This window comes from Cyprinodon tularosa, unplaced genomic scaffold, assembly GCF_016077235.1.
Source record: "Cyprinodon tularosa strain WSP-4 unplaced genomic scaffold, ASM1607723v1 ctg243, whole genome shotgun sequence".
NCBI lineage: Eukaryota > Metazoa > Chordata > Actinopteri > Cyprinodontiformes > Cyprinodontidae > Cyprinodon > Cyprinodon tularosa.
Genome location: NW_024038903.1, coordinates 111,821 through 124,862, shown reverse-complemented (window position 1 = coordinate 124,862; position 13,042 = coordinate 111,821). Strand labels below are relative to the sequence as shown.

Below are 13,042 nucleotides of genomic sequence, written 5' to 3'. Positions count from 1 at the left end.
GAGGGCCACTGTCCTTCAGGTTTTAGATGTTTCCCTGCTTTAGCACAGCTGATTATGACGATTGCAGTTGAGTAAAAGCCTGTTAGTCAGCTGTCAATTAAAATCAGCTGTGCAGTAAGAAAACCTCTAAAACGTGCCGGACAGCAGCCCTCAAAGACCAATTTGGGGGTGCCTGGTTTATTTCATGTGGAAGATTTGAATTAGAGCAAAAAAGATGGAAAGATGGTCAGATCTGGTGTGTCACAGATAAATAGCATTAACAACAAAAAATAAGGAACAGAACAGACTACAAAAGAGTCGACATTAGAATGTTTGCTGTACTCTAAAACAGTGTCTCCCAAATGGGCTAAGTGTACCCCTAATGGTCCGCAGGTACATGAAAATATGTTATTTATCAGGTAATAAAACAGGGGTGGGATCTGTTTTGCTTTATTAGGTTTATAAGCTTTATAAGTGTTTCTTCTATGTTTGAGTTCACTTTCAGCTTTGAAACACATCAGAACCAAGCAGAGGAACATACTGGATGTAGAGAACAGCCTGGGATCAGCTGTTTTTCCACACAGAGCAATCGGAGCTCATCAAATCAGCTCAGGTGTTTTGATGAAAACAAAGTAAAGCTCTTTAAGTCAGTCTGACTAGAATTTTTGTTCCGAGTTCAGCAAGTGTTTATATGGGAGTTACTCAGAGGAGCTTTAGTTGTATAAATACTGGTTTATTATAGGATTTTATTTTGTACGCATGTCGATTCCTTACTAACTTCCAGGCAACATATTTAAGTTATGTTGACAACATAACATATTTAAGTTATGTTGTCCTATTTTCTCTCTGTTCGTATCAGTGCGCGCCGTCATTCAGACAGCGAGCCCAACAACAGCCATGTCTCCCTCCGCGGCGGAAGGAGACATGGCTGTTGTTGGGCTCGCTGTCTGAATGACGGCGCGCACTGATACGAACAGAGAGAAAATAGGACCAATTGATAACGACGTGTGACTTTTTCCACTACAATGTTTTTGGGATGCGAAAATATCACTCTTTTGGACACATAATGTTTTGGGAAGAGAAAAGTTTTATTTCGCTGTTCCTAAAAACCTGCAGGACTACTTTCGGCTTGACCAAAACTGGACGATAACTCTGCTCACAGGACGCTGCCAGGGGTAAGTCAGTGTGATTGCATGCCGCTGGTGATCGGGATGCCATACAGATTCATGTCAAAAATACCGAACTATCCCTTTAAAGAAAGCAGCTGAAACTTATACAAAAATAACAATCGGATAGTGGAGTATCAAGAACTGGACACACCTACTTAAATTAGTTTTTGTTTGTTCTAGGGAAAACAAATAATGATTTATGTGAGGGTTGTGAAAGAAAAGAATATGTAGATCATGTTTTGATGAATTGCATTAAATATGCAACAGAAAGAGAGAGGATGAGGAAAGAAATTATGGAAAAAGGAAGAGAATGGAGTATTAAAGGAATTTTAGGGACAGATGGAGATAGGGAGGAAAATTTGGTTATTAATAAAACATTGTTTTTGTTTTTACATAACACAGAAATAAAAAATAGAATATAGTGGTTGGAACTATAGAGCTACACAATCACGTACAGTAGGTGGTGGTATGCACCTATAAGTTGTTTGCAATCCATCAATCTAACAAAGAATAGGAATAGCTTTTGCAATACCAGAATTCAATATGAAAATAGGAAGCAAATTCCATAAGGATTATCAGTTTACACAGGGGAAATGTTGGCAATATTATTAGCTTTACACTGGGTAGAAGACATAAAACCATTAAGAACAGTAACTTGTTCAGATTCAAGCTCTGCATTATTAAGTTTAAAAAAATAACCAGTCAGATAGTAGGATGGACATTCTATTAGAAATATTTCATACATTATGCAGAATAAAAAACATGGGTTTGATTGTTGTATTTGTGTGGGTTCCAGCACATATTGGACTAGAAGGAAAGGAGAGGGCAGATAAAATGGCAAAGAGGGTAATTCAAAATCCTATTAGTTTTACAGTTAAAACAAGTAAATCGGAGGGAAAGAGTATTATTAAAGAAAACCTGATGGAAAATGGCAAAAAAAAAAAGGTGGGATGAAGGAAAACAGGTAGATTGTTTTATAAAATTCAGAAGATTGTAGGAAAAAGAAGAAATGGAAGACGAGATAGAAAGGAGGAGAGAGTGATAACAAGGTTAAGATTCGGGCATACAGGACTTAATTATACACTTTTCAAAATTCAAAAGCAAACTACTGGCAAATGTGATTACTGTGGAAAATATGAAACAATAATACATCTTATACTGGAATGTCATAAATATGAAAGCCAGAGAAGATATATGAGGGGAGAGTTTGAATGTATTAAGGAAAAGATTAATTTATTAGATATTTTGAGGAAGAATTTGGAGAGTAAGCATATACAAATAATTATTTGATTTTTAAAGAAAACTTTAAAAAAATATATTTCATACAAATGGATTATAGGGAGAGTGAATGTGTTTATGATATAGACAAGCAGAATACAAAGTTATGAATAAGTATGTCGTTTTTTTTATGGATATATATATTTTTTCCCTTTGAAATTATATGTTTATTAGTAGATATTCTATCACGAACCACACTCCATACCAGTAAGTGGCGGTAATGCTACTAAATGTTCGTTGCCAAACGGCAATGAATCCAACAAGAAGAGGAATCTAACGAGGAGGAAGAAGAAGGATAGTGGAGTGAGGCTCCACTAGATGGCGGTGTTGACATTCATGTTCGCAATCTCCATGTAAACCGAGAGGAAGAAGAAGATGTAAAGGACGGCGTAGCTTCTCCGCTTGTTCAAAGTGGTTAAATTTGTGGTTATTATTTTAATATTAGCACTACATCTATACAATTTAGACCTAAAACCGGTTTCAGTATACAGCTATTTTATATATTTTTAAAGTTGGTCTGAAATCGTTAGATAGAAGCTAAGATGAGCTACATCCGGGGCTAGCAAGCGTCGTTTAGCTCCCTGTTCCCCTGGCAACGTATAGGGCGAGCATCAGTGAGGCCGCGAACGGATACCTCTGCCTCCATTTAGCAGTTTCTGTTCCTAGAATCGCAATTATTTTATCAATCGTCAGTGTGCCGGATGGCGGAGGGTGGAAGACGTGGAGAGGAGGAGGACCGTGGGCCCGGAGCGGCTTACCAGGAGTTTGTGTTGATGGAGAACCTTCTGGATAAACTGAAGCTGCTGAACTATGAGGAGGAAGTTCTGGTGAAACACAACATGAAGAACCTGACCAGGTGAGACCCGAACACCACATGGAGGCATAAAGATTTTCTTTAGATTGTTTAAGGTTCGAAATAAATGAGCAGATTTCATGTGTAAAAGAGGGAAACAAGGAAAGTCGATTAAATTACATTTTATAGTCTTCTTTTGCTAATGTGTTTTCTTTTCAAGATCGATGAAAGTGGCTGGATTAGTTTTCATAACGGTGGAAATGGACGACTTCATAGATTTTAAACTTCATTGGATGAGGGCTCAAAAAGACAAAGACAAATTAATAAAGATGTAAAGGTAATTGTCTGAATTAGAACAAGTCCTAACCAATCTGAGAGAGAATAGAAACGTCCTTCTTCTTTGCAAAACAATCTAAAACACTGATCAAAGACTGATCCACAGTATAATTCATCCAAGAAGGTGAGTTTGTTTCTGTTGATCAGTTAGACTGAGAGCTTAATGAGCTCCATATGAACAATTTACAGGAATGCTGTTCATGATCTTCTTATAATATTGATTTGAAGTTCCAGTTTTGTTTATTCAAAGGAAATCTGAGCAGCTTCACATTAAAGTTTCCTTCTAGAAAACTTAACGTCCAGTTGCCTAACCTTAGCTTTTCCACCTTCACACTAAACCTTCTGCTTATGGCTCCTCTGTTCCTCCTTCTCTCCTCTTTAGACATTACTTTGTCTCCAGTCCCTACCTGCCATCCAACCCTGGCGAGCAGTTCTACATGTTCACCATCATCGCTGCCTGGCTCATCAACGTTGCGGGAAGGCCTTTCCCAGAACCTCAGGAGTACGATGAGCCCTACGCCAACGTGTCTAACATCCTGGCAGAACTCCGGGCTTTTGTGAGTTAAAGCTTCAGAAAAAAGAAACAAAGATGGTTTGCTGTTGCTTTTGTGTCTCTCACAGCAAAACAGCTTTAAAATGACTAGGTAATTTGTTTTCAAACTAAATATTAATCTTTCAGCTTTTCTCTTGCCTATTTGTTTCATCTTTACTATATATACATTTTTTATTTGATACCATAAGTCTCTAAAATCGATTACCAGAATTTCTCTAATGGTAAACTTAAATCGATAAATCATCATATTAATTCAGAAATAAATAATCTTTACCCTTCATTTATTTTAAATGAGGACTGTGCACAACCCTACATTCACCTAATAAAAACAGGAAACATGCATGGTGCCAGGTTATAGCAAAACTGATTAATTGACTTTATTGCTCTCATAGTGGAGAAATTTGAAGTCTCTTCTTTAGCAGGATTATTATACAGGGTTATTGCGCAGGATATAAACATGGGTATTTATAATTATATAGCTATTGCACTGTGTATCAAATAAAAAAAACTAGTATTAAATAGTAATTGCACATTAGATATTGCACAATCTATTGCCGTTGTAGTGTTGCATTGTGGCGTCTGATGGCTAATTTCCACCTGTAGTCCCATGACAGGTTGATGTTAAAAGGATTTCTAAATTAAATTAAAGAGACAGGAGCAGCAAACACATATGCTAAAATCTATCATACAAAAACATTTTATACATGATAATTCAAATTCCCTCTGGGATTGGCCACAAAACAACAAAAAAAACATTTATTTGTCAGATGTTCAGACTTTGGAAAGCTTGTGCACATTATAATCTCATTTGGTAAAATATTCTGCCAACAGTTTTTGCAAAGGAGGACCTGTATTGACTGATACACTAGTTGTTTCTAACTGACTGACACACTAAACTGTGTTTAAAATCGTATATGTCAGCATGATGCATATGCTAAAAAAATCACTCATCTTTTGCGCTTTATCATTAAAATCATCAAGAATTTTGGAGCAGCCTAAAAGGAATAGGAACATTGTGTTTTTATTTAAATTTTCTCTCAGCCAACTCATCTGAATTAAGGTTAATTTTCAATGAACTCTTAGTTTATTTACTGTTTTACTGTACTTATTGTTTTAGAAATATGATTTAAAATCCTAGTCTATAAGCATTCTCATTTACATTTTCCCCTAAATGTTCACGTTATGATATATGTTTACGTTCTATATTGGCTGCATCTAAAAATATCAAAGTTATTATTAATTTAAACATAGATATGAAATAATACAATATAACCTACAATAACTTAAATTATATCATTGTAAAGTTAATCAATTCAGTTTAGTGTATCAAATAAGCTGCCTGTAGTGTCTTTAAATGTCCAGCAGGTGTCAGTATTCTGTGAGACAGTATCAGCGCAGTATCAATAGTTTGGCAATGTGTCAAAACGCTTCAAGATGCCTCATTAACCCATCACTACTCCTTAGAGGAGGAGCAGCTATTGCACCTTTAAGATTTATAAGATCATTTTTACTCGGGCTGAAACAATTAATCTGATTAATTTAGATTAATTGATTATTGAAATAATCATCTACAAATTTAGTAATTGATTAATCATTGACTGGAGTATAGAGACTCTAAAACATGCCTTTAGCTGACAGAGATTGTAAAAAAAAAAAAAATAAATTATAAAAACATTTTGCATTTAAGATTTGTTTGTCCATATTCTCTAGCCAGGAATTTTCAAGTGAAAACGTTTTAGTTTCACCCGGTTTAACTTTGCAAAAAACCTTCTTTAAGGTTATTGTAATTTTTATTTTATTTTTTTAATGGTCCGTCTTTTTTTTGAATAAAAATATTTCATAATCCGATTTTTTTCCATTTTTGGGGTACTGTGACAAAAGTGAAAAAAAATCAGCAGTTGATAGAAGCTCTGCAGTCAGTGTAGCCGGTGTGATTCCTGCTCTGGTGTTATGGTATCGAAGTGTGTTATATGCCCTTCTGTATGCATATGGGGTCTTAAATACATACTGTAGATGGTCCACAACTGTTTGGTTAATACATGTTATGATCATTAATATTATTAGCAATAGATGGTAAGGCCACAATGGTATCTATAAATAGCTGAAGGTGAGGATATATCAGCTGAGATGCATGGGGCTTAGGTTCAAAAGCTTAATCGCGTTGTTCCGACAGTCTGACGATGTCCAGTCACCATCTCGTTCTCGTTACCTCATCATCCCCATTGGCTCCATCTTCCCCATTATTTTGCTCCTCTGATGAGGCATCAGGCTCACATTTGTAGGACCTGTTCAGTGACTGGATTCTGTTCATCATCTGTTGAAATACCCCTACTTGATGATAATTCCTACGTCTTCTTGTCGGTATTGCTATCCGTTTCAGTGTGTATATCCTCTGTGTTGGCTAGCCAATATCCTGGAGTGATGTCACACTTCTGGGTTTGGTATGTGCAGAAAATATGGAACCAAAGAAAGCGCAAGTTTTGTTGGAACTTTCTACTAGATCTACTAGAATAAAACAAAGAGGTAGCTTTCAAAAACGTAAGCTTAATGAACGTCTCTGTCTCTATCAGGGTGTTAAGGTGGACTTCCCACCCTCCAAACTGGTTTCTGGTTCCGGTGAGTATGTCTGTTTAGTTTTGGACCATCTGGCCAATCAGGCGCTGAAGAAGACAGGCTTCACCTTTAGAAGGTACTTTCAAATTCCTTCTTCTGTTCTGCCTGTCAAGATTTTCCTGGCTGCTGTAAGTAGGAGAGAAGGTTTCATTTTTTCTGTTTCTCTCAGACCAAACTATCCTGAAGAAAACCAAGAGGAAGAGTCTGTGATCAACGATGATGCGGAGCTCACGCTTAGCAAAGTGGAGGAGGAAATGATTGTAGGTGTCTCTGTTTTAGCAGCATGCTTTAAAATATTTGGAAGAGCCAGAATATCCTATTTAAATTCTTCCATTAATCCATTCTCAAATTTCTAGTCTATTGCAGCTCAGTTAAACAGATGTTGGTTGGGATCACATGTGTTGATAGTTGTTGGGTTTTTATGTGACCCCAGGATGAAGCTGACGATGGCGAGGAGAACCTGATGGACCTGGAGGCCCTGAAGTTATGGAGAGCTCCCACTGTGAGATCAGAGGGCGATGGCTTACTGATTAGATGTTGAATAATTTAGCGTTTCAGTGGGTTCTGAGTCCCCTTCCTGACAGGCAGAGCCATCTTCTCTCCCACTGAAACTGACTCTGTGTTCTAGCAGGAAGCAGAAAGGAGCTCCAAACCGGACGAGATCCTGGAGTCCACTGTGGACGCTGCAGAGTGGCGGCTGGAGGTGGAGAGAGTTCTGCCGCAGCTCAAAGTCACCATCAGGGCAGACAACAAGGTGAGAGCCGACCTTAACTCACCTGAGCTCCTCTATGGATGTTTGTAACTTACACCCTGCTCTGCTGGGCCCCTGCAGGACTGGAGGAACCATCTGGACCAGATGCATCAACACAGAGACGGGATCAAGTCATCGCTCAAAGAGACCGAGGTGAGGGGATTTAATCCCAGGAAGGGTTCTGCTACATTCAACTCAAACACACTCATACAGCTGCTGGAACGCCCTGCAGAGGGGCCTGTTTTAATTTTGGTTGGGTTACTGCCATTTTGCTCTTTTTCTGGGAATAATTTGGAGCTCAGAATCAATCAGGACTGAAAAGCTCCTTAAACTTTGATAATTTTGTCTCCATCTACAGATGTAATTTCAGACATTGTTCAAATAATTTCTAGGTTTTCATTTAACAGAAAATAACTTATGTATAGAGTCAGACTATGATCCCAGCAACTGCATTCCTAAGCAGACTCCATCTGAGAAAAGCTGTATCTTCAGCCCCTTAGAAGGGAGTTCCTTTACTGATAGATTCTTCTAACTTCCTTATTGTCAAGAAAACAAACAAGTTATGTGGTTTTATTTTCCCTCTTCTCTTTCTGAAATGAACCAAGGTCATTTATGGGTGCGGTGGTGCAGAGGGAGAGGTTCATGTATTTTACGAGCTGTCCCAGGTTGGAGTCCCGGCCCCGCGGACCTTTGCTGCTTGTCTTCCTCCTCTGTCAGCTCCTTTACTGTCAAATAAAGGAGGAGCTAGCCAAAAAGAAAATAAAAGAAACACAAAATGGCATCAGTCCTGATTAAAGGCCATCCATCTTCTTATTCCTTCAGGGACGTGTTGGGGTCAGTGCCTGTCTCTGGTAGTCTATGGTCGAGTAAACCCTGGACAAATCACCATTCTGTCACAGGGCAACACAGAGACACAAAAAGACATAGAGCCATGCACACCCGCACTCACACCTGATGACAATCTAGAGAAGCCTATTAACTTAACAGTCATGTTTTTGGACTGAGGGAGGCATCCAGAGTACCAGAGAACATGCAAACTCTAGAAATCATCGGCCAGGAATCGAACAAGGAAATTTCTTGATGCAAGGAAGGTGCTACAAACTGCCCCACCGTGCAGCCCTTATTAACTAAGACTTTATTAACTAAGGCCGTTTCTCAATTCACAAGAACGTGAGTACGGACTCGTGTCCTCGCCAGATATGTTCTTGAGAAAAACACAGGAAGGTGTGGACTCTGGGAGAACGGGAGCACGCAGCATAAATATTGGTCAATTGGAATAGAAGCGTACTCGTGACCTCACCATATGCTCTGCTCGTCTGGAGCTGCATATCACCTCCTGTTGGTAAAAGTCTATAGATAATAATAAATTCAGACTTTTTTCATTTAGTGGGGGGATAAATAATTAAAACAGTCAGATAAATAAAAATAAAAATAACATTTAGCCAAATAAAACTAAAAAATCGCCATCAGAGTCAGTTGTTCTTCTCACACGGTTATGCTGAGAGAGGACTGCTGCAGACGGGCTAAAATTAGCCCTGGCTGCCGTTAGCCTCGGAGCTCTGCTGGTTGCCGCGGTCCTCTCAACAGTCAACCTTTTTTTGTTTTTTTATTACACAGTAAATCAGTCAAAGGGCCATATAGGGACGCTTAAAAGTATAATAAAAGTATAATAAATGATCTTAAAACATACTGTTATAGAACAACAGCAACAGAAAAGACACCTTTTAATTCTCTGAGCACTATCCTGGAAGCTGCAGCTGCCGCAGTGCATGCTGGGACAGCCGTCTATCTCAAGAACGGACAAATCTGCTCTGATGCATACTTGCTAAATAGGGAGGGGCGAGAACAATATCCGGGGACTTTGTCCATTCTCAGTCTTCTTGTTCTTGTGATTTGGAACAGTAGTAGGGCTAAGGCTGATGTTTCACGAGTACACGAGCACATGAGAATGCACAAGTACACATTGAGAAACGGCCTAAGACTCCATAATCAGTGATGAAGTCTTAGAATGTATGCTGATGGAGGTAAGGAACTTCCAGCCCAGTTAAGAATTAAAAACCAAACCGTTAAAAAATGGATTCTGAAGCAGACAGACAGCCAATAAGAGGCCAGCTAGAAAAGTCACAGCCAATCAAACGGAGGCAGCCCGATGCTAATGTTTAGGCTAACATAAAACAGTGAGCAGGATGTGATCTGCTCTTGTTTTTAAATAGGAATGTCGCTTCTTTATTTTTGTCATGTTTGAACACTCTAATGTTCTGAAAGAACCCAAACATCAGCTCTAAAGGACGGATGTGTGAACTAAAGATTCTCGGGACCTTTGAGAGAACTTTGATCAATGACGTGCTCATTTTCCGCCTTCTAAGCTTAAATCTGAACTGAATAATCCAACATCTTTATACTTGTTTGTAAATTTTGTCTGTATTGATTCAGCTATTAAAGTTTTAACTTCATAAAAAGCACAAGACATTTAAAAAAAGTGTTTAAAATAATGATTACTTTATTGTATATTTGTATAGAAATATAGAGTGAAATGTATTTTTTTGCGTCTCCAGTCTGTGCCGCGGTGGTTTTTAGGGTCACAGGCTGAAATGTGTGGGACCTCAATATTTTGGTTAATCTTCTTTCATGACAGTCCACTGCGTTCGTGTCCTCTCTGTCTCTGCAGAGCTATCTGGACAATCTTCAGGTGGACATCGGGAAGACTCTGGAGAAGGTGAGCAGCAGAGAGAAATACATCAACCGCCAGCTGGAGAACCTGATCCAGGAGTACCGCAACGCTCAGGCCAAACTCAGAGAGGTAACCCAGACTCATACCTCCAATGCAAAAACACCAAAACATGTAAAACTTCCAACGATTCAGTTGGATTGATTAGTGGGTGTGTCCTCCATTAGGAAAAGGAGCTTTACAAGCAGGCATGCGGAGGAGTGACAGAGAAAACCAGAGTCCTGGCAGAGGTCAGTGAACACATCGCCATTTTCCCTGTAGCTCCAGAAAACACTGACACAGCTTGCTCTATTTAAATGTCTCAGATCAGCGAGGAGCTGGAGAAGGTAAAGCAAGAGATAGAAGACAAGGGCCGCAGCATGTCTGATGGAGGTGAAGCAGACGTAAACTGTCAGAAGTCCTTGTTTCCCCCTCCATCATGTCTGACCTCCTCCCTTCTTCTCTGCAGGCCCGGTGGTGAAGATCAAGCAGAGCTTCACTAAGCTGAAGCAGGAGATCACCCAGATGGACGTGAGGACAGGCGTGGTTCAGCACCAACTGCTGCAGGCCGAACTCATGGTGAAATCCAATATGACACGTGACATGCACGCCACCGAACACACCGCTGGGCCTTTGGGCTAGTCCCTGTGGTAAGACGGGCCCTCCTAGACCTCAGTGAGGTTCTGCTCGTCCTGATGGACCTGGAACAGTTTTTACTGCTTAAATCTGAACCGATAATCCATCAAAAAAGTGTCTTATAGAATATGCAAAATATTTATTTGGTTTCTTTATGTATCCTGTATTTTTATCATTTGAATAAAAGATTTTTTTCCAAACACTTGAACTCTGTGATTAGACATTATGTCCACTAGGTGTCCCCCTTTCCACATCCAAATGAATGTTGATCATCAATCAGATGCAGAGATGCATTTAACTAGAGCAGACATACAGGTGCTGGTCATAAAATTAGAATATCATGAAAAAGTAGATTGATTTCAGTAATTCCATTTAAAAAGTGAAACTTGTATATTATATTCATACATTACATACAAACTCATATATTTCAGATGTTTATTTTGTTTAATTTTGATGATTACAAATGACAACAAATGAAAATCTCAAATTCATCATATCAGAAAATTAGAATATTGTGAAAAGGTTCAAAATTGATGGCCCCTGGTGCCACACTCTAATCAGCTAATTAACTCAAACCACCTGCAAAAGCCTTTAAATGGTCTTTCAGTCTAGTTCTATAGGCTACACAATCATGGGGAAGACTGCTGACTTGACAGTTGTCCAAAAGACGACCATCGACACCTTGCACAAGGAGGGCAAGACACAAAAGGTCATCGCTAAAGAGGCTGGCTGTTCACAGAGCTCAGTGTCCAAGCACATTAATAGAGAGGCGAAGGGAAGGAAAAGATGTGGTCGAAAAAAGGGTACAAGCAAGAGAGATAACCGCACCCTGGAGAGGATTGTGAAACAAAACCCATTCAAAAATGTGGGGGAGATTCACAAAGAGTGGACTGCAGCTGGAGTGAGTGCTTCAAGAACCACCACACACAGACGTATGAAAGACATGGGTTTCTGCTGTCGCATTCCTTGTGTCAAGCCACTCTTGAACCACAGACAGCGTCAGAAGCGTCTTGCCTGGGCTAAAGAGAAACAGGACTGGACTGCTGGTGAGTGGTCCAAAGTCATGTTCTCTGATGAAAGTAAATTTTGCATTTCCTTTGGAAATCAAGGTCCCAGAGTCTGGAGGAAAAGAAGAGAGGCACTTCATCCACGTTGCTTGAAGTCCAGTGTAAAGTTTCCAGTCAGTGATGGTTTGGGGTGCCATGTCATCTGCTGGTGTTGGTCCATTGTGTTTTCTGAGGTCCAGGGTCAACGCAGCCACATACCAGGAAGTTTTAGAGCACTTCATGCTTCCTGCAGCTGACCAACTTTTTGGAGATGCAGATTTCATTTTCCAACAGGACTTGGCACCTGCACACAGTGCCAAAGCTACCAGTACCTGGTTGAAGGACCATGGTATCCCTGTTCTTAATTGGCCAGCAAACTCTCCTGACCTTAACCCCATAGAAAATCTATGGGGTATTGTGAAGAAGAAGATGCAATACACCAGACCCAACAATTCAGAAGAGCTAAAAGCCACTATTAGAGCAACCTGGGCTATCATAACACCTGAGCAGTGCCACAGACTGATCGACTCCATGCCACGCCGCATTGCTGCAGTAATACAGGCCAAAGGAGGCCCAACTAAATACTGAGTGCTGTACATGCTCATACTTTTCATGTTCATACTTTTCAGTTGGCCAACATTTCTATAAATCCTTTGTTTTTATTGGTCTTCAGTAATATTCTAATTTTCTGATATGATGAATTTGAGATTTTCATTTGTTGTCATTTGTAATCATCAAAATTAAACAAAATAAACATCTGAAATATATGAGTTTGTATGTAATGTATGAATATAATATACAAGTTTCACTTTTTAAATGGAATTACTGAAATCAATCTACTTTTTCATGATATTCTAATTTTATGACCAGCACCTGTATATGCAGATGCCTCCTGGAGTGGGCTGGACCACTGCTGATATGTAGCTGTGTGTCCGCCATATTGGAGAGGTCAAAGCTGCGCTGTGAACCGCTACAAATAGGATTTTCAAGCACATTTTACCAGTAAATTTTCTGCATTAATGTCCTAGCTTTAATTCACACACTGAAGTCCATGGGGAAAATGGTACCAAACACAATGCATTAAAGCTCCTTATTTTAGTACCGTACTATAACCCATATATCAGTAATTCCCATGAGCTGCAACCATTTGCCATCACCAGACTGTCCAGTTCAACGGACCA

At 39.4% G+C, this 13,042-nt stretch overlaps 1 protein-coding gene across 2 annotated transcripts; it reads left to right on the top strand.

Moving 5' to 3' along the window:
- Positions 1–2,768: 2,768 nt before the first annotated feature.
- Positions 2,769–11,017, top strand: ift57 (intraflagellar transport 57 homolog (Chlamydomonas)). 2 transcript variants are annotated; one of them, XM_038287663.1, is made up of 11 exons: positions 2,769–3,282; positions 3,938–4,112; positions 6,679–6,797; positions 6,891–6,981; positions 7,155–7,223; positions 7,350–7,475; positions 7,554–7,625; positions 10,141–10,272; positions 10,368–10,430; positions 10,506–10,572; positions 10,649–11,017. In XM_038287663.1, exons 1-11 carry the CDS (start codon positions 3,128–3,130, stop codon positions 10,819–10,821), a joined length of 1,242 nt encoding a protein of 413 aa, XP_038143591.1. In that variant the 5' UTR covers positions 2,769–3,127; the 3' UTR covers positions 10,822–11,017. The 2 variants fall into 2 exon arrangements, with proteins under 2 accessions (XP_038143591.1, XP_038143592.1); XM_038287664.1 differs by having other exon boundaries at positions 2,770–3,282; positions 7,353–7,475.
- The last annotated feature ends 2,025 nt before the right edge of the window (positions 11,018–13,042 follow it).

Coding starts and splice junctions, on each gene's coding strand:
- ift57 (XM_038287663.1), top strand. CDS start 3,128: ATGGCGGAGGGTGGAAGACGTGGAGAGGAGGAGGACCGTGGGCCCGGA. Junction 7,626..10,140: donor CATCGCTCAAAGAGACCGAG/GTGAGGGGATTT, acceptor CTGTCTCTGCAG/AGCTATCTGGACAATCTTCA. Junction 10,573..10,648: donor CCGCAGCATGTCTGATGGAG/GTGAAGCAGACG, acceptor TCTTCTCTGCAG/GCCCGGTGGTGAAGATCAAG.